This window comes from Chelonia mydas, chromosome 13 (assembly GCF_015237465.2).
Source record: "Chelonia mydas isolate rCheMyd1 chromosome 13, rCheMyd1.pri.v2, whole genome shotgun sequence".
NCBI classification, from domain to species: Eukaryota; Metazoa; Chordata; order Testudines; family Cheloniidae; genus Chelonia; species Chelonia mydas.
The window spans coordinates 6,321,180-6,340,683 of record NC_051253.2 but is presented as its reverse complement, the minus strand read 5'-3'; the positions used below and the strand labels follow the sequence as shown (position 1 = coordinate 6,340,683).

The 19,504-nt window shown below is 45.0% G+C and overlaps 1 protein-coding gene across 2 annotated transcripts in view; it reads left to right on the top strand.

Moving 5' to 3' along the window:
- The window catches only part of LOC102943048 (DEP domain-containing mTOR-interacting protein-like), a 43,646-nt gene extending 28,116 nt beyond the window's left edge, over window positions 1-15,530 (top strand). Inside the window, exons 4-9 of one of the 2 annotated variants that reach the window (XM_037915943.2) lie at window positions 338-516; window positions 2,068-2,253; window positions 6,413-6,553; window positions 7,600-7,670; window positions 10,149-10,253; window positions 13,795-15,526. In XM_037915943.2, the coding sequence (XP_037771871.1) occupies window positions 338-516; window positions 2,068-2,253; window positions 6,413-6,553; window positions 7,600-7,670; window positions 10,149-10,253; window positions 13,795-13,920 (808 nt within the window). In that variant the 3' untranslated portion in view covers window positions 13,921-15,526. Of the gene's footprint in view, window positions 1-337; window positions 517-2,067; window positions 2,254-6,412; window positions 6,554-7,599; window positions 7,671-10,148; window positions 10,254-13,794 lie in introns of both variants that reach the window. The other variant, XM_037915944.2, reaches the window with a different exon arrangement.
- Window positions 15,531-19,504: the final 3,974 nt, after the last annotated feature.

Below are 19,504 nucleotides of genomic sequence, written 5' to 3'. Positions count from 1 at the left end.
GGCTTTGATGTTACCATGAGACTCATCTTCTGGGTCCTCCACATACAGCATTCTGACATGGGAACAACGTCATTCCAAAAACTGCCCTAAGCTAATGACTCGAGAGGGGAAAGTCTGACACTTGGAGTTACATAATCAAGCATATTATGGTGTAGCAAGATGTGTTGGGTTCCCCCACTGTTTATTTTCTCTCTGCTCATGACAGGTGGGACAACCAATGCTTCAGTTGGCTTTAGCTCCTGCCATGCTGCTTGTGTAGTTATAGGGCTAAAGAAAAGATCACTCTTCTGGATCCACCCCGCTCCTTACCCCTTGGCATGTCTCTTCTCTGTGCCAGGCTGATCAATGTAGAAGACTCCATACTGAAGGCAAGAGAGGAGAATTCTGTGAAGTACCAGAGGACATTCCTGGGCTGTGAAATGATTGACTGGCTCATCCAGGAAGGGGAGACAGCAAACAGAAAGGAAGCTGTGGAGCTGGGCCGAGCACTGCTGGAACATGGGATCATTCAGCATGGTATGCCGAAATTCCTGGGGATGGGGAAGAAAGGTGAAGGATGGGGCTAGCTATCATTGCTTTGCTTGGAACAACCCCGCATTTATAACAAGTAACAAAGGCTGGTCGTGTGCCGAGTGCTAGTTTCTACTTGGAGACAGCAGTGGGTCCATTTAGTTCTATTTTTAGAATAGGGGACCTCTGGGGTCTGGGCACACTGCTGTCACCCTTGAATGTTTGAGACGGAATCTGAGTCACTTTTTGGCATCTCTTCAAAGTGTCATTCCCAAGCCAGAGAACGGGGATTCACATCTGGATTTCGAGACACTCGAAGCCTGCTCGTGCACACGCTCTGTGTCTTTCTCCCTTTCTCTCACACACAGAGAGAGATCAGATCTGAGATTCCCCGCCAACATTATAATGGAAGAAATAAGGCGGTTGAAGTGGAGGGGCTCATTCAATATCTGGCCCATTTCTAAGGCCATCTATGTCGGAGGGCTCGTCTACATGGCGAGTTACTGCGGAGCAAGTCAGGGTGTGAATCTGCAGCACGCTCTGAATTTGCTTGTCCAGAGAGACCATGGCTCTGTGACAGTGCTGCCTTCAGTCCTCTGGGAAAGGGTGTTAACTCTTTCGCTGCTGATCGGTTTAGCAAAAACCTCTAGTTGCTCTGGGGCTGTAAACAGCCCCGATAGAGCAGCACCACTTCTCTCCCACCACCACCTCCTCCTCCTCCTCCTCCTCCAACCAACGGGAAAAAAAAGATCTCATTCCTGCCGATGAGCCCATGCCTCATTGGTCATCAGCTTAACATCCTGTCAGTTATTTCTGTACCACCAGTAAACCCAGCGCTAGCTTGTAATAACCCCAGCCTTACTGGACTGTGGGATTTTCACTGGAATATTTTTTACTGGACATTATCAACATTACTTTGGTGTGCTCCTGCAATGCAAGGCATTGTGGGAGGTGTAGTCCCACACCCTGCCATGCCTGGCTGTTAGAGAGGCGGGGGTTGGGAGGTGAAGGGATGAGGCTGCATCCCAGGGCTGGGTTTGATGGTGGAATAGCCCTCTTCCCTCCCCCACCAGACCCTTGTGATACTGAAAAGGGGAATAAGAACACACCCTGTCTTGAAAATCCTGAGCATTAAAAAAAATCCTGAATCAGGCTCCCCAAAAGCCCGAGGCTTTAAAAATAATGATTGTTGGGCTCCTTCTATTTGCCTTCTGGTTTCTGAGCTTTAGGTTCGGTTTTAGCCTTTGGGGGGATGGGAGTGGGGATCATGGTTTCAAGCTTTTCTCTGCAACCCTGAGGATTAGAAACTCACATTTTGTTTTTTAATGAAAGCTGAGCGTCTCCCCTGCTCACATGACTCCAGGAGCTGGGACTTTAATAAAAGAAAAACACCAAATATTGTGACACTCACTGGAACTGGTAACACTGCAAAGGGTGCACTGGTAATACTGCAGCAGGTCTCCTCCTCCAGCCCTGCTGCTGAATGGCAAATATTAGCTACCCTTTGTTATGAGACCCCCCTGACAGCCGCTCTGCCCTTTCCTGTTCTCCTCCCAGTCTCCAGCAAGCACCACTTCTTTGACAGTAACCTGCTCTACCAGTTCTGGATCAACTTCCGCCGGAGGCGACGGCTCACGGAGCTGCTCAACGAGAACTTGCCCCGGGCTTTGTCGGAGAGCCCTGACAGCCCCTTCTGCCTCCGCAAGCTCAACCCGGAGCAAGGCAACTCCAGCTTCCTCTCGGGTAATCAGGGATACTGGGGTGGGGCCTTGGGTGGAAGGGGCAGAGCCTTTAAATCCCTGGGCCCTTTAAATCGCTGCCAGAGCCCGTGGGCTCCCGGCCGCTGCTGCTACCCCGGAACTCCATCGGCAATTTAAAGGGCCCGGGGCTCCGGCTCCGGTAGCGGTGGCCGGGAGCCCTGGGCCCTTTAAATCACCACCGGAGTCCCATGGTAGCAGTAGCAGGTGCGGCGGCCAGGAGCCCTGGGGCTCTGGCAGCGATTTAAAGGGTCAGGAGCTCCAGCCACTGCCAGGAGCCCAGGGCCCCTTTAAACCACCGCTGGAGCCCCAGGGCTCCCTGCTGCTGCTGCTACCCCAGGGCTCCGGCAGCGGGGCTCTGGCACTGATTTAAAGGGCCAGGGGCTCTGACCGCTGCCGGGAGCCCCGGGGAAGCTGCCGGTACGGTCGGCTGTGTATCGGCTCTTCCCGGTACGCCATACTGGATTGCAGGGAGAACTGGAAGTCCTGGCACAGTCAAAGAATTATGATGTGACTGGAATAACAGAGACTTGGTGGGGTAACTCACATGACTGGAGTACTGTCGTGGATGGATATAAACTGTTCAGGAAGGACAGGCAGGGCAGAAAAGGTGGGAGAGTTGCACTGTATGTAAGGGAGCAGTATGACTGCTCAGAGCTCCGGTATGAAACTGCAGAAAAACCTGAGTGTCTCTGGATTAAGTTTAGAAGTGTGAGCAACAAGGGTGATGTCGTGGTGGGAATCTGCTATAGACCACTGGACCAGGGGGATGAGGTGGACGAGGCTTTCTTCCGGCAGCTCACGGAAGTTACTAGATTGCAGGCCATGGTTCTCATGGGAGACTTCAATCACCCTGATATCTGCTGGGAGAGCAATACAGCGGTGCACAGACAATCCAGGAAGTTTTTGGAAAGGGTAGGGGACAATTTCCTGGTGCAAGTGCTGGAGGAACCAACTAGGGGCAGAGCTCTTCTTGACCTGCTGCTCACAAACTGGGAAGAATTAGTAGGGGAAGCTAAAGTGGATGGGAACCTGGGACGCAGTGACCATGAGATGGTCGAGTTCAGGATCCTGACACAGGGAAGAAAGGAGAGCAGTAGAATACAGACCCTGGACTTCAGAAAAGCAGACTTTGACTCCCTCTGGGAACTGATGGGCAGGATCCCCTGGGAGAATAACATGAAGGGGAAAGGAGTCCAGGAGAGCTGGCTGTATTTTAAAGAATCCTTTTTGAGGTTACAGGGACAAACCATCCCGATGTGTAGAAAGAATAGTAAATATGGCAGGTGACCAGCTTGGCTTAACAGTGAAATCCTTGCTGATCTTGAACACAAAAAAGAAATTTACAAGAAGTGGGAGGTTGGACAAATGACCAGGGATGAGTATAAAAATATTGCTCGGGGATGCAGGAGTGAAATCAGGAAGGCCAAATCACACCTGGAGTTGCAGCAAGCAAGAGATGTTAAAAGTAACAAGAAGGGTTTCTTCAGGTATGTTAGCAACAAGAAGAAAGTCAAGGAAAGTGTGGGCCCCTTACTGAATGAGGGCGGCAACCTAGTGACAGAGGATGTGGGAAAAGCTAATGTACTCAAAGCTTTTTTTGCTTCTGTCTTCACGAACAAGGTCAGCTCCCAGACTACTGCACTGGGCAGCACAGCATGGGGAGGAGGTGACCAGCCCTCTGTGGAGAAAGAAGTGGTTCTGGACTATTTAGAAAAGCTGGATGAGCACAAATCAATGGGGCCGGATGTGCTGCATCTGAGAGTGCTAAAGGAGTTGGCGGATGTGATTGCAGAGCCATTGGCCATTATCTTTGAAAACTCATGGCGATCCGGGGAAGTCCCGGATGACTGGAAAAAGGCTAATGTAGTGCCCATCTTTAAAAAAGGGAAGGAGGAGGATCCTGGGAACTACAGGCCAGTCAGCCTTACCTCCGTCCCTGGAAAAATCATGGAGCAGGTCCTCAAGGAATCAATTCTGAAGCACTTAGAGGAGAGGAAAGTGATCAGGAACAGTCAGCATGGATTCACAAAGGGCAAGTCATGCCTGACTAATCTAATTGCCTTCTATGACGAGATAACTGGCTCTGTGGATGAGGGGAAAGCGGTGGACGTGTTGTTCCTTGACTTTAGCAAAGCTTTTGACACGGTCTCCCACAGTATTCTTGCCAGCAAGTTAAAGAAGTATGGGCTGGATGAATGGACTATAAGGTGGATAGAAAGTTGGCTAGATTGTTGGGCTCCACGGGTGGTGATCAATGGCTCCATGTCTAGTTGGCAGCCGGTATCAAGTGGAGTGTCCCAAGGGTCGGTCCTCAGGCTGGTTTTGTTCAATATCTTCATAAATGATCTGGAGGATGGTGTGGATTGCACCCTCAGCAAGTTTGCAGATGACACTAAACTGGGAGGAGAGGTAGATACGCTGGAGGATAGGGATAGGATACAGAAGGACCTAGACAAATTAGAGGATTGGGCCAAAAGAAATCTGATGAGGTTCAACAAGGACAAGTGCAGAGTCCTGCACTTAGGACAGAAGAATCCCATGCACCGCTACGGACTAGGGACCGAATGGCTCGGCAGCAGTTCTGCAGAAAAGGACCTAGGGGTTACAGTGGACAAGAAGCTGGATATGAGTCAACAGTGTGCCCTTGTTGCCAAGAAGGCCAATGGCATTTTGGGATGTATACGTAGGGGCATTGCCCGCAGATCGAGAGACGTGATCGTTCCCCTCTATTCGACATTGGTGAGGGCTCATCTGGAGTACTGTGTCCAGTTTTGGGCCCCACACTACAGGAAGGATGTGGAAAAATTGGAAAGAGACAGCGGAAGGCAACAAAAATGATTAGGGGACTGGAACACGTGACTTATGAGGAGAGGCTGAGGGAATTGGGATTGTTTAGTCTGTGGAAGAGAAGAATGAGGGGGGATTTGATAGCCGCTTTCAACTACCTGAAAGGGGGTTCCAAAGAGGATGGATCTTGACTGTTCTCAGTGGTAGCTGATGACAGAAGAAGGAGTAATGGTCTCAAGTTGCAGTGGGGGAGATTTAGGTTGGATATTAGGAAAAACTTTTTCACTAGGAGGGTGGTGAAACACTGGAATGCGTTACCTAGGGAGGTGGTGGAATCTCCTTCCTTAGATATTTTTAAGGTCAGGCTTGACAAAGCCCTGGCTGGGATGATTTAGTTGGGGATTGGTCCTGCTTTGAGCAGGGGGTTGGACTAGATGACCTCCTGCGGTCCCTTCCAACCCTGATTTTCTATTCTATGTACCGGCTTACTTTCATCTCTGCCTGGGATGTGTATATAGGGGAATCTGAAGTAAGATTAGAGATACTCTTACTCTTTATCTCTGTATCTGGCATTGGTATGACCACTGCTGGAATCCTGTGTCCAGTTCTGGTGCCCACAGCTCAGGAAGGATGTTGATAAATTGTAGAGTGTTCTGAAAAGAGCCACAAGAATGAGTAAAGGATTAGAAAACATGCTCGTAGTGATAGACTCAAGGCGCTCAATCGATTTGGCTTAAAGAGAAGGTTAAGGGGTGATGATCACAGTCCATAAGTGTCAACATGTGGAACAAATATTTAAAAACGGGCTCTCCAATATAGCAGAAAAAGGTACAACACAATCCAATAGCTGGAAATTGAATCTAGACAAATTTAGACCGGAAATAAGATGTACATTTGCAATGGTAATTAACCATTGGAATAAATGACCAAGGGTCATGGTGGATTCTCCATCACTGACAATTTTTAAATGAAGATTGGATGGTTTTCTGAAATAAACCGGGGGATTATTGTGGGGCAGTTGTCTGGCCTGTGTTATCTAGGAGGCCAGTCTACACGATCACAGTGGTCCCCTCACACCCACACGCCTTGCTCAGTAAAGACTAGTGAAGGGAGATCCTCTGAAGGTTGAGAGTTTCCAAAATCATTCAGACCTCCCGAGTCTGCAAAAGTGGGCTGGTTACTTTGTAAGGACTGAATTCCTTGGCTGAGGGCATGTGGACGTGTGTGCATTGAGGGGGAGGAGAACCACCGCTCTGACGGTCAAACCTGGGCTGAAAAAGCAGGCCAAACTCTAGCCAAACCAGTCTGCTTGCCCCTAGCCAAGATCTGGAAGGAGTTATATCTGTGTCTTTCAGTCCAGCCCAACAAGGAGATCAAAATAGTCTCAGCAGTTCGGAGGAGCAGCGTCACCTCTCTTGCCGGAAGTTCCAACCCCTATTTCACTCCTACACCCAGCCTGGGATTCCTGCCAGCAGCTGAATGCAACCCCAAATCAGGTGAGGTCTCACATTTCAGTGCCACTTATCTAATGCTCAGAAGGGCTGAAGAGATTACATTAGACTTGAGACTAGTGATAAGAAGGCTAATTTCAACAGGCCTAAAAGGAAAGGGCAGAATTGCACAAACAAGGCTAGGGAAGTTCATCTTACATGCAGTAGCTCAATTTCTGTTCTAGCACAGGGGGCCGATGACAGTGTGATCTTGGCTTGGCAAAGGGATTGGCACCAGAAAGGCCTTAGCTTTGCCATTCCATAAGTAAGGTTGAAGCTGGCTTCTTGCTGTAAGCCACATTTTTATACATCGCCTCTCATTGCAATGAAACCATTTTTCCTGGAAATGTTGTATGCCTCCTCTCCTCTCAGGGTAGAACTTTTCTGGTTTAAAAACAAACACTTATTATATCAGAAAGGTTTTAAAGTTATGGTCCCTTGAGCATGTTTACTTGTACACCACTTCTGAGAAAAGTTTTCTGAGGTGGGCTGTCTTTTTGGAGGGGTTCATTACATCTCCAAAACAGCATGCTTAGAAGCTGCAGATTTGTGGTGGTGTTTTGATCTTTCTAAGGAGAAGGGCCCTTTAATGCTGGGCTTTGTAAAGATGTGTGTATATTAAAGCACATTGCAACACGTTCAATTTCTACACAATTTTTTTGAAGAAAACAAATTGTTTTGTGTTGATCAAAATATTTCAGGTTCTCTTTGGAAAACAGAATCTTAATTTCCATTTTCAAAAACTTAAATCTTATTTTTTTCTTGTTTTAACCCCCCACCCCTTTTGTTGTGGGAAGTAGAGAGAAGTTTCAGTGGAAACTTTCCCTGCCAGTTCTAATACTTGTATAGAAGAGATACAGATAAGGAAGATGTCTTTGAATTTGTCTCAGACCTGCTCTGTGCTCATAGAATGCTTTTTGCACAGAAAAGCTTTGAATGGTTTGTGCGTCCATTCCCCAGTCTGGTACTTCCCAGTCTTCCTTGTTATGCATTATATTGTATTTAACCTTTGCACATGTGATTCTAATCGGATCTGTCACCTTTGGCTCTAGTGCTAAAGAGGCCTGTCACCAATGAGGAGCTCCTGTCCCCTGGGGCTCCATACATCAAGAAAACACTAACCGTAAGTGACCAGTCAGAACGCTGTTACATTAGCAGTAATGCTAAACCCTTCCTGGCTGCTCTGTTAGCTTTCTAGGTGCTGTCGGTTTTCACTCCTGTGTGTTTAAACCATGAATGAATCTCCCGTCGTCCGGACCGTTTTTCTTTGTTCAACTCACATGAGGCTCATGAGCTGGCGCCTTCAGATATTCTTGTGTTTTGAACGGGCAGTGACTGTCCCCAGGTTGCTGCCGCTTGGTGACGTTTTGTATGTGTATTGGGGTGGAGAAAGGAGAAAAGTCCTTTTAAGGAGAAAACTCCATTGCATTCCGTCTAGGCTTGTACAACAGCAGCCTCACTTGTCAAAGACGCTAAGACATTCATTTCCCTTTCCTGTCACAGGTTGATTGCTTTTCCATGCCACTCTGTATGCACCAGGTACCTATGATCCACTCACAGATAGCTGAAGGCATCTCTAAGTGTATTAAGATACTCTGTGGGCTCAAAAGGGAATAGGAAACCATCCTGAACACTAGGAGTGTTCAGGGGTTAAGCTCCTGGTTCGGACTCCAGGATGACTTAGGAAACCATAGTTGTTGGGTTTTTTTATTATTATTCGTATTACTTTGGAATCTAGAGGCTTCAACAGATCAAGGCCCCATTTTGCAAGGCACTGTATGCACACATAGTGAGAGACATTCCCTGCCCTGAAGATCTATCTATCCTTTTTCCCCTCTAAATGATAATTTGCATACATCTCCCACTCTCTCCCTTCTTCGCTCCCTTGCACAGGAATTGTATGGAATGCACCTCCAATCCATGAGCCAGATCCTTCAGTCCAGCTCCACTGGACACAGAGAGATTCACTTTATACAGGTGGAATCTCCAAGTAGCCAGTTAAAAATGTTTTATGGCCCACTTGCCTCACCAGAATGGCACAAGGGGGCTGTAGGAGAGCAGTGGATCTGGCCTAGAGTGAGCGCAAAAAAAATTGACTTCCTGTTTGGGCTCTTTCTGAGTGCTGTGTTTAAGGACATGCTATCCGTTCTCAATACCAGCCTTGCCCTGACTGTCAACCCTGTCAAGCTGGGCCTTTCAGCTGCTGCTTTGGTCCTTTTGCACGGCTCACTTCCTCTCCTTAGTTGTGCTGCTGCTGTTTTGTAACATGTGATGCCCTTTGAGAGTTCCTTTGTATGTGTTGACCAAATGCACAAAGTTTCTGCTTTCAGCATAACAGCATGCTTCTCCGACAAGCTGGGATTGGGGTGGCGAAAGTGGGGAAAGAGGATGTTTTTGTTCGGCATGTGACTTCCCTTGCCAGCGAAAGTGCATGCAAGAATTATGCCTGGTGCAGCAGTGTCTCTTGGTATGTTCTTTGCACATGACTTGCTTTAAATCTTGCATTGTCTATGCGTGATCCTTGTGCTCTTCACAGCATGGAATACTAGTTAGAAAGTAACTTTGAAGACACTCTCAGTTAAACCCTGTGGTTTTGAGTCTCATTTGGTGTATGGCTCAGAAATATATTGTTGCTCCTCTGATGCGTGGCAGCAGATGTCAGGGGTCCTAGCAGGTTGGTTTCCTGTCAGAGGGGAAATCAGCAACACAGAGCCTGGATATATTCTTAGTGTAACTTGTTTTATTTACACAATATACATCTGTCCTTGAACAGAAGTGGTCACAAATGGCATGCAGGCTATAGTAAGCTGCACGGAACTTGGAGGGAGGAACACAGGTTGCAGGAAGGAAGAGTCTGGAGGAGGCACAAGGAAGCCAGTCTGTGTGCACGTGGTTGGAATGCTAGCTGCAGCCTCCCTGTAAATAGTTCTCGTAACGAAGAGCCAGTGTAGTTTGAGAACCTAGAGCGCTCTCTAGCATGCCACATATTAAACACAAGAGGAGAACTCTTTCAGAGAGAGTGAGGGAGAACGACTCTAGCCCGGCAACTAAGGCTCTCTCCTGGGAGGTAGCAGATGTGGATTCAAATCCCTACTCTGAATGAGGCAGAGAGAAGATTTAAGTCCTCTCCTACCTTCCAATGAGTGCCTTCATCACCAGGTTCAAGAGTTATTCTCTCTCTTTGACTCAATGAATATTTAAGTGTTTATAATCAGTGGAACAGCTTCAAGAGGAGAGACTGGAGCAACCCACCACAGAACAACCTGTGGCCTGGTGGTTAGGATGCTCACTTGGGAGGGAGAATATTGAGATCAAGATCTGCTGCAGAATGGGGATTCAAACCTGGGTCTCCTACATCCCAGTCAAGTCCCTAACCACTGAGATAAAGGGAGATGTGTGCACACATGTTTTCTGAAGCTGGCTGGCCCACCCTAGAGTTTATCTCACTGTAAAATATGTGGGGCATTCACCAGTTGAAGTGATAATGGGGCAAGGCTAAACGCTGACCACTTCAGTTCAGCAGAACTCCTTTGCGTGGTCATCTACATGAAGGCAAGAAAATCTTTGTGAGGCCCTTACAGTCCCTCTGTTCTGTTTGTAGATTGTGGGGGATGCTGTGGGCTGGGGGTTTGTGGTCCGTGGAGGGAGACCCTGCCATATCCAGGCTGTGGACCCAGGAGGACCTGCTGCTGCAGCAGGCATGAAGGTACTGTATAATCTGGATCATCCTGGTGTAGCATGTGATATCACTTGTATGCTGATCAAACGTGTGGGGCCAAATTCATCCCCAGCATTAATCCATGGACTGCAGTGAGGGTGAATTCAGTCATCACTCACTACTGTGTTTCAAATCTGTAGCAGACCCTGTGATGCTTGGAGTGAAGATTGCAAAGCATGCACCTACTTGCCAGCAATGGGACCTGTGTGTGTTAAGTTGGCTGGGGCTTGGCTCTTTTCAAGGGCTTATGAAGACCCAGCTGTGGCTGTTGCTGCTCTGATCTAAACCTTGGAGTGGGGGGAGAGCCAGTGTAAGGGGAAACATTGCATGGCCCATTACATTGCATTACCTCTACAGACCAGTGTCAACAAATATCTGTGTCAGCTACTACGCGGTGGAAGCTTGAAACTGACTCTGGGCTTGTAGATTGCCTGATGAGTTTATTTCGGAGAAAAATTTTGAATGTTATGGCTATTGTGCTCTATTCAGGAGAGACCTAGAATAACACAGCAGAGATGCTGCAAGACACAATTGTGCTTTGTCACAGCCGTGTGAGGGAGGTTTGCACACTGCCTGCCCTTGGCTGGATCTGACTCCAGTCAAGGTAGTCATCTTCAGTTTCATCAGCATCCTGTTTGTAAAAAGAAAAGGAGTACTTGTGGCACCTTAGAGACTAACCAATTTATTTGAGCATAAGCTTTCGTGAGCTACAGCTCACTTGCATCCGATGAAGTGAGCTGTAGCTCATGAAAGCTTATGCTCAAATAAATTGGTTAGTCTCTAAGGTGCCACAAGTACTCCTTTTCTTTTTGCGAATACAGACTAACACGGCTGTTACTCTGAATCCTGTTTGTAATGATTCTTCCCATATGTGGCTTGTCAACAGGGCTCAAACCCAGGACCTTCAGTACTGCAGCACAGACCTCTACTACTTCAAATAAAGGAGAAACTCTTTAGCTGGTAGTATTAATAGGCTGTTATCCTCTAGCAGACCAGATGCTGAGGGAGATGCAACACACACACTGCCAGCGTGTTATGTAGTCACTAGAAAACTGTTCTTTCCCGTCTGTATCTGGGATTTCAACATTTATCTTTGTCCTCAGTCAGGATGACTGTCAAAATACTGACACCATCCATGGGATGGGAAGTTCAGAAAAACTTCTATTTGGAAATGTTATTGTTCTGGCTTGGTTTTACACTGAACTGCACCCACCTGAGCTGCTGCAATGCTTCATGAGATTTGTAGTTCAGATGCCTCATGCTCTCATTCTCTGCTAAGGGCCAGATGCCCCAGGTAGACTACAACTCCCATGATGCATTGTGGCAGTTCAATGGGGTGGGGGAAATTGTGGTACATCCTGGAGGATTTAGTCCAGCCTGGAACCCAGCCCTTAGACAAGGATAGAGGCATGAGATGCCTGAACTAAAACTCCCATGAGGCACTGCAGCAGCTCAGACAGACACAAGCTCATGTTGAACTGACCCAAACCAAAACATTTTGATTCAGGTCAAGATATCAGAATGTTTAGATTTGGGTTAACCTGAGAATTGTTTCAATTTTCTTGATGAAAAATTTGAATATTTTTTGACAAAATTGAAACTTTTTCCTGTGGGACTTTGATTTTGTGGAGACGTTTTCTATCAATAAAACAAAACAAAAAACAAATATCCAAAAACACTTTTCAGTGGAAAATTCCCAGTCAGCTCTAATTGTTAATATACTGCATATAAATTATTTAATGCAGGGAAAGAGCAGCACACTGCTTTGAAACACCCAGTATTAGTTTTGTTCAATATCTTCATAAATGATCTGGAGGATGGTGTGGATCGCACCCTCAGCAAGTTTGCAGATGACACTAAACTGGGAGGAGAGGTAGATACGCTGGAGGGTAGGGATAGGATACAGAGGGACCTAGACAAATTGGAGGATTGGGCCAAAAGAAATCTGATGAGGTTCAACAAGGACAAGTGCAGAGTCCTGCACTTAAGATAGAAGAATCCCATGCACCGCTACAGACTAGGGACCGAATGGCTCGGCAGCAGTTCTGCAGAAAAGGACCTAGGGGTTACAGTGGACGAGAAGCTGGATATGAGTCAACAGTGTGCCCTTGTTGCCAAGAAGGCCAATGACATTTTGGGATGTATAAGTAGGCGCATTGCCAGCAGATCGAGGGACGTGATCGTTCCCCTCTATTCGACATTGGTGAGGCCTCATCTGGAGTACTGTGTCCAGTTTTGGGCCTCACACTACAAGAAGGATGTGGAAAAATTGGAAAGAGTCCAGCGGAGGGCAACAAAAATGATTAGGGGACTGGAACACATGAATTATGAGGAGAGGCTGAGGGAACTGGAGATGTTTAGTCTGCGGAAGAGAAGAATGAGGGGGGATTTGATAGCTGCTTTCAACTACCTGAAAGGGGGTTCCAAAGAGGATGGCTCTAGACTGTTCTCAGTGGTAGCAGATGACAGAAGAAGGAGTAATGGTCTCAAGTTGCAGTGGGGGAGATTTAGGTTGGATATTAGGAAAAACTTTTTCACCAGGAGGGTGGTGAAACACTGGAATGCGTTACCTAGGGAGGTGGTGGAATCTCCTTCCTTAGAAGTTTTTAAGGTCAGGCTTGATAAAGCCCTGGCTGGGATGATTTAATTGGGGATCGGCCCTGCTTTGAGCAGGGCGTTGGACTAGATGACCTCCTGAGGTCCCTTCCAACCCTGATATTCTGTGAGTCTATTAAAGCTCCTGGGGTAATAAGTGTGTTCTGTCTTACTAAAAAGAAAGTTGTGTGTGGAATTCTTTTTCTTTGCATGTGAAAGCTGCAGAATGACTCTGCAGTGATAAATCATTCCCTTTGGGGACAGGGAGAAGAGTTTGCCTTCATTCATCTTGTAATCGCGCCGCTGATTCCAGCTCATATGCAATGAGCTGAGCTTCTGAAAATGATTTTAGACCAGCAAACCAAAAATAAATGGGCTTTGTGGTCTGGTTGAAGATTAATTTCTAAGAGTAAAGGAAAGAGGAAATTCATAACCCCCATAACCCCCCCAGCAGTCGAGGAGTAATTTTTGTACAGATCTTGTTTATCCTTCAAGTCGCTTGCTGGGATATTTGAAGTAATCAGATTCTTCAGAGACAGAAAGAGTTACACTTGCTCATATGCTTCAGGCAGGATTGGAAAGGAACAGGTGCAGGTAAATTTATCCATTTGCTCAAGAGCTCATTTCATCCAACCCTTCCTCTAATCTCATTATTTTACAAAATTACCAATATTAATATCAAGTCTCACTGTCAGCTTTTTACATGTACGTGGCCTGCTCATAAAGAGGGCTTTGCATTCGCCATTTGCTCCCAAAGTAAATCCCTGGGGTTGCCATTAAGAATCCGGTCACTATTAGTGCGATTTATAAAGTGTATAAAGTGCTTTCCGGTTGTAGGATTTGGTAAGAGATACCTTCCTCACAAAGTCTCACTCTTCTGAGCAGGTGCAGTGTAGTGACATCACTGTAAAACATTCCTCTCTCTCCACTGCAGGTGTGTCAGTTTGTTTTCTCTGTGAACGGAAGGTACGTTCTGCATTTGGACTATCCGACCATCAGCAGCCTCATTATGACGGGACCGCGAACGCTTGTTCTGGAGGTCATGGAAGCCATTGAATGAGTGAAGAATCCTCTCCCCATCACTGTTCCAAGAAGCAGGATACTTCAGCTGCTAAAGGATGGAATGATCAGTTACATGATTCTGCGAAAATTAGGGGAAGGACCAAACCTGGTCTCTCATTCTAAGAGACTAGGCCTGAAATGTAGCCTGACATTTTGACTTGTCTTAAGTAATTGGAATCTGATGGGGCAGGTCTCTTGGGCTCAGACAGGACTGAGGTATTTGTGGCTCAGTGCCTAATCCTGAGAGATGATGAGCACCCACAGCTCCTTTTAGAGACAATGGGGGTGCTCGACCACACTCAGGATTGGGTCCTTAGTGCACATGGTCCTTTCACCTCCAAGGACCTGAGGTCAAGTCACAAGTCAAGTAAGAATTGAACTGAGTTTGTTTGATCTCCAGGAACTGGTAAGTGATGAGAAGCTTGTTGTTTTTGTTTAAAAAACCTACCATTCTGTGTGATGACCCTGAGCAGAATATCTGAGCTCAGGAGACTGCTGGGCATGAAGAGTCAACTAAAAACACTTATCTGAAAGCTATACACATTCCAGATGATGCAGTACATGGTGCTGGTGACCACATCAAGAAATAAAGGAAAGAATGCCACAGTGAGTTACGTTCCGTTATAAACAGGAAAGAGACACCTTTTCCAGATGGAATCTGACATACTCAAGGGAAATAACTTTTATTTTTGAAGCATCTAAGAGGTTTCCAACATTTACATTTTTAAAAATGTCTTTTTAAACTATATTTTTAAAACTACTGTAGCTGAAAGTGTCTTTTTTTAAATAAAACCTGTTTCGATGCTGATGTGTCAGTGTTTTAATATTTGATTAGACAGTTTCTCTTCCGTCTCTTTCTTCAGTGCACAACACGCCTCCCTCTAATGGTGTGATGTCTCATAAAACTGATATTCTATAGATTTGTAATGCAAATAATTTAAAAAATTAATAACCAAAGAAATATTGGTCTGTAACTGTTGGGCCAGTTGGGCACAGACTTGTTTTCCAGAGACTTAAAATCCAATAGGAGGCGGAGATCTAATCCAACGTCCGGTGATCATCTTTTATGGTGACATTGGTGCAACGTGGAGGATGGGTAGCGTCCAACTTTTTTTTTTTTTTTTGCCTTGACTGTTAAGGCCATAATGTAGGAAGACTCCACATTAGGACTGACAGAAAAATGGAATTTCCATCTGATGGGTAATTCGAGTATTGCTACATTTTGTTTTCCTCCTGAATTCGGATATGATCTCAATATGTGCAGGTTTTTTTCAGAATGAGAAGCTCCAGAAAATGTCAATTTGGAAATAGAAAAATGCTTTAATGTTAATCTCTACATCCTTCAGAGGTGCTGTAATGCCCCATTCTCCCCTAGGGGCCTTGCTCTCCATAATACATCTCCCATCATACATCATGGTTTCTCCGCACGGCTGAGTTTCCATGGGGCCTGATGGGCCTCTTTCCTGTGGAAAATTTCTGTTCTGATAAATCAATTTTGCAATGGGAAAACGTCTAATTTGGAATTTTGTCTTCATGTGGAGTAGGGCTGATACAATTACCAATGTGGGATTGGATTTGTATTTCGGGAGAGGAAGGAAGAGCCCTATGGATGTTCTAAGGGAACTGTCAACTTAAAAATCACACTTCTCTGAATGTTTTACAGAACATTACTAGAACTGAAGTGTATTTAAGAGTAATTGCAGGAGATCAGATTAGGTGTTCATAATGATTAGGATTGCCAACCCTCCAGGATTGTCCTGGAATCTCCAGGAATTAAAGATTAATCTTTAATTAAAGATTATGTCATGTAATTAAACCTCCAGGAATACATCCAACCAAAAATGGCAACCCTAATAATGATCCCTTCTGGCCTATCTATGCAATTGTCTCTATTTCAGTTTGCTTTGGGCATTTGAAACCACTTGGTGTGTAACTAGATGGGGCCTGGTCCAGAGCCTCTTGAAGTCAGTGGAAGTCTTTTCATTTATTTTGGTGGGCTTTGACTCAGATTCTTAGTTGTATGGGTTGGCCTGTCACACAGCACCAGAAAAGAGAAGATTGGAGTGGCACAATTTCTCCTTCACAGAAGCTATGTTGGTTTATCTTTTTCAGATCTGGTTGTGTTACAACATGGAATCATAGAATCATAGTACTGGAAGGGACTTTAGTCATGGCAGGACTAAATATTATCCAGACCATTCCTGATAGGTGTTTAACCTGCTCTTAAAAATATCCGATGATGGAGATTCCACAGCCTCCCTAGGCAATTTATTCCAGTGCTTAACAACCCTGACAGTTAGGAAGTTTTTCCTAATGTCCAACCTAAACCTCCCTTGTTTCACCCCATATCTACTAGCTCAAAAGAAGTAACAAATTCAAACCTCTGTTCATGTGCTAGCCATTGAAAGGGATACAACCACACTATTAGCAATAGTTACCCTTTCTTTTGAGGGTGATGCAAATCCTAGTGGAAATTATACATGAGCAGCCCACTATGGAGTGAATTAGATACAGCACGTTATTAATCATACAGTCTTCAGTTGACTGTACATCGTGCTGACAATTTGTCCCTCAAGCTGTAGGACTGCTTGAAATGAAGAGAAATTAGTGATGTTTTAAACCTTATGCTTTCCTCCCTTCCACGTTCCAGTGTCCATCAGTGGCAAGGCATTTGTGCCAGAGAAATCTGATTCTAGGCATTAGGGATGGAAACCTGGCTTTATAGACGTCAATGGAATTTTTGCAATTAATTTAGTTGAGGACAAGATTTCACCCTGTTGTTGGATTGAGAATCACTTACTCAGCAGCTGGGTCTAACAAATATTTATTAAAGCAAAACACTCAGAGTAGTAATCAGTTACTCACAAGTGGGAAGCTTATCAGGACGATCTCATCACAGTCAATGAGACAATATAGCTTCAACCTCCCTTTGTTACACAAACTTATTTATAACTTTTTGTTATCTTATGTATTAGTCTCTCATTTCCACATTAAATCTCCTCCTCTGTCAGTACAGGTTTAGTGTGAGTTCAAACTGCTCTTTGATAGCTTTTTAGTTACTTTATCTTTTCTTGTCCTTTCAAACATGATTGCTTCAAAATTTCTTACATGTGCATAACACTCAACAGGATTACTCTGCAGTTTCTTACACATACACTCTTCTACTTATGCTTACGCTGTTAAATGTTATCAGAACCGACTCTTCAAATCTACAACAGGCTTCTGTCAGCCCTAAATATGCCTTTACTCCCAACATTTGTGAGTTAATTCATTACTGGAGCTGGCTGGGAAATGGAATTTCTGTCCTGAGGGGCGAAGGGGGGGAATATTTCTTGGAATCTTTTCATCCCGGATTGGGCAAAAAAAGCCAAAACCAATTTTTTTTTCCAGTCCTGAAATTCTGCAATGTTTTATTTTGGGAACACTGAAAGATTCCTGCTGTATCTCTGACATGAAATATGACCAGTCAGCAAGCCAGGCAACTGGAGAGCCAAAAAGCTTGCCTATCAGTCAGGTGAGCAGCCCAGTAATCCACTTAATTTGGGGCCTAAATGGCAGCTGACCTTCTGAAAATCTGAGCTTGATTATAGATGCTGAAGAGTTGTGAAAATCTGTCCCCAAGTGTGCATCATTAATGGACATGACTGTAGAAATGGTTGCTCTATTGATTTACTGCGGCCCCTTGCATTGCCTCTGCTGTTGATGAAAGACAACTATTCATTCCCCTATCATTGGTGCAGCTAGCATAGGGATTTGTTGCGATACTGCTCAGCAAATCACTATAATATCGGACAGCAAGATATTGTAGCGGAGGATACACAGAGGTCCTTGCATGTACTAGAGGGAAACTGGGCAATCTTTCAATCCATTTATCAAGATGCTGGCAGTTCTCATTTCCAGCCAGGTGAAATAAACCACGTGCAAAGAAAGCTGATCGGTATCCAGAGCGTCTTAATAGATATACTAGTTTAAACTCCAGTTTGACTTGGATGCATAAGTTGTGTGTCAACTCTAGGGTCTACTCCAAACTGTAGGGTTCTCTCTAAGTGTAGGAAAGGCCAGTAAAGGTCCATGTTGTTAGGTTCCCAAGGCAAGTAGAGAGGGATACCATACCACAGAGTCATAGAATCATAGAGTATCAGGGTTGGAAGGGACCTCAGGAGGTCATCTAGTCCAACCCCTGCTCAAAGCAGGACCAATCCCCAACTAAATCAAACCAATCCCCAACAAAATCAACCTTCCTTTGGATCCAGAACTGAGTGCAGAGGCCCCAAACCCAATAATGAAGTTTGGATCTGGATCAAGATTTTCCCCCAAAGTTCAGATGTGGGTGGGGCACAGGGTTTCATTTCACGCATACTTTTAGTTTTAGGATAAACAGTAGCAACTATAGGCAGCTATTAAAATCCGTGGGAAGTCCAAGAAAAGTAAATTGCTTTAGTTAAAGGGAGAAGTGTGTGGGTTACAGTGAAGGAATTATGAAACACACTTTGTTTTCTTTTGATAAGGTTGAAGCTGTTTGTTTCAGTTTTTGCATAAACTATATTATAATAATTTGTATAATATTAAATGTTTAAAATAAAGCACTTTTATGTAATTTGAATATTTCTGAAATGAAACTTTTCAGAAATTTAATTTTATGGAATTTTTTTGCCTTTTCATTCTGATTCAGGATGAAAGAAAATTCCAAAATGTTGGAATTTCCCATGCAATGGAAATTGCAAGTTTTTCCACCAGCTGTAATTGTGACAACAAATAGGATAGTGCCACTGTTAATCACTGGAGATCTCTTTTAAAATCTAGTCTAAAATTATAACACAGTTAGGATGCCACTGTCATCTACTGTATTCTGGGCAGTGGGTCCAAACCCTGGACCTTTCACTGAACCTCAGTGGTGCTGCTGGTGGGAGAAGAGGTTTCTTTCAGAATAATCTCCAGTTGCAAACTTGATTCTATAGCTTTGGCGATGGGTCAGATACAAAAGCTGACAGTATTTCACTAACACTACTCGTTTCACAGGATTTTGGCCCAGAACAGTGTAAATCTTACGATTGCCGCTAATGTTGTGAAACTTCCACAATCTGGGGCCAAAATTACATCCAGCAGTTAATAAGACTTCAGCAGCATCAAACTCTGCTCCCATGATTCAGGTCCCAGTCTTGCAAAACTTACAGGTGTGCTTAACTTCACTCAAGGACATGCAGGATCAGGGCCTCTGAAACATCCAGGTAACTTAATCAGATGTGGAAATGTCCAGCTTGAGCTATCTCTAATTCGGAGTTAGTAAAATGCAGGGGAATTCCACCTTGCCTTCCTTGCTGCACTCCCAAGAAATTCATAGATCTCCTCCTTGCTGGATGGTTAGTATTTGAGCCCTCCCAATATGATTAACAAAATCAAGCATGGTTTGCAGAAAAATAAAATAATCTATTTTACAAACCAGGTTTGATTAGCCTTATGTAGGAGCCCAAATCTGAAGTGTTGTTCTGTGGTTGGTGTGTAAAGAGGGTGGGGGAGAAATCAATAGTACATTCTCTCTCTCTCTCTCTCTCTCTCTCTCTCTCTCTCTCTCTGTCAGCAGT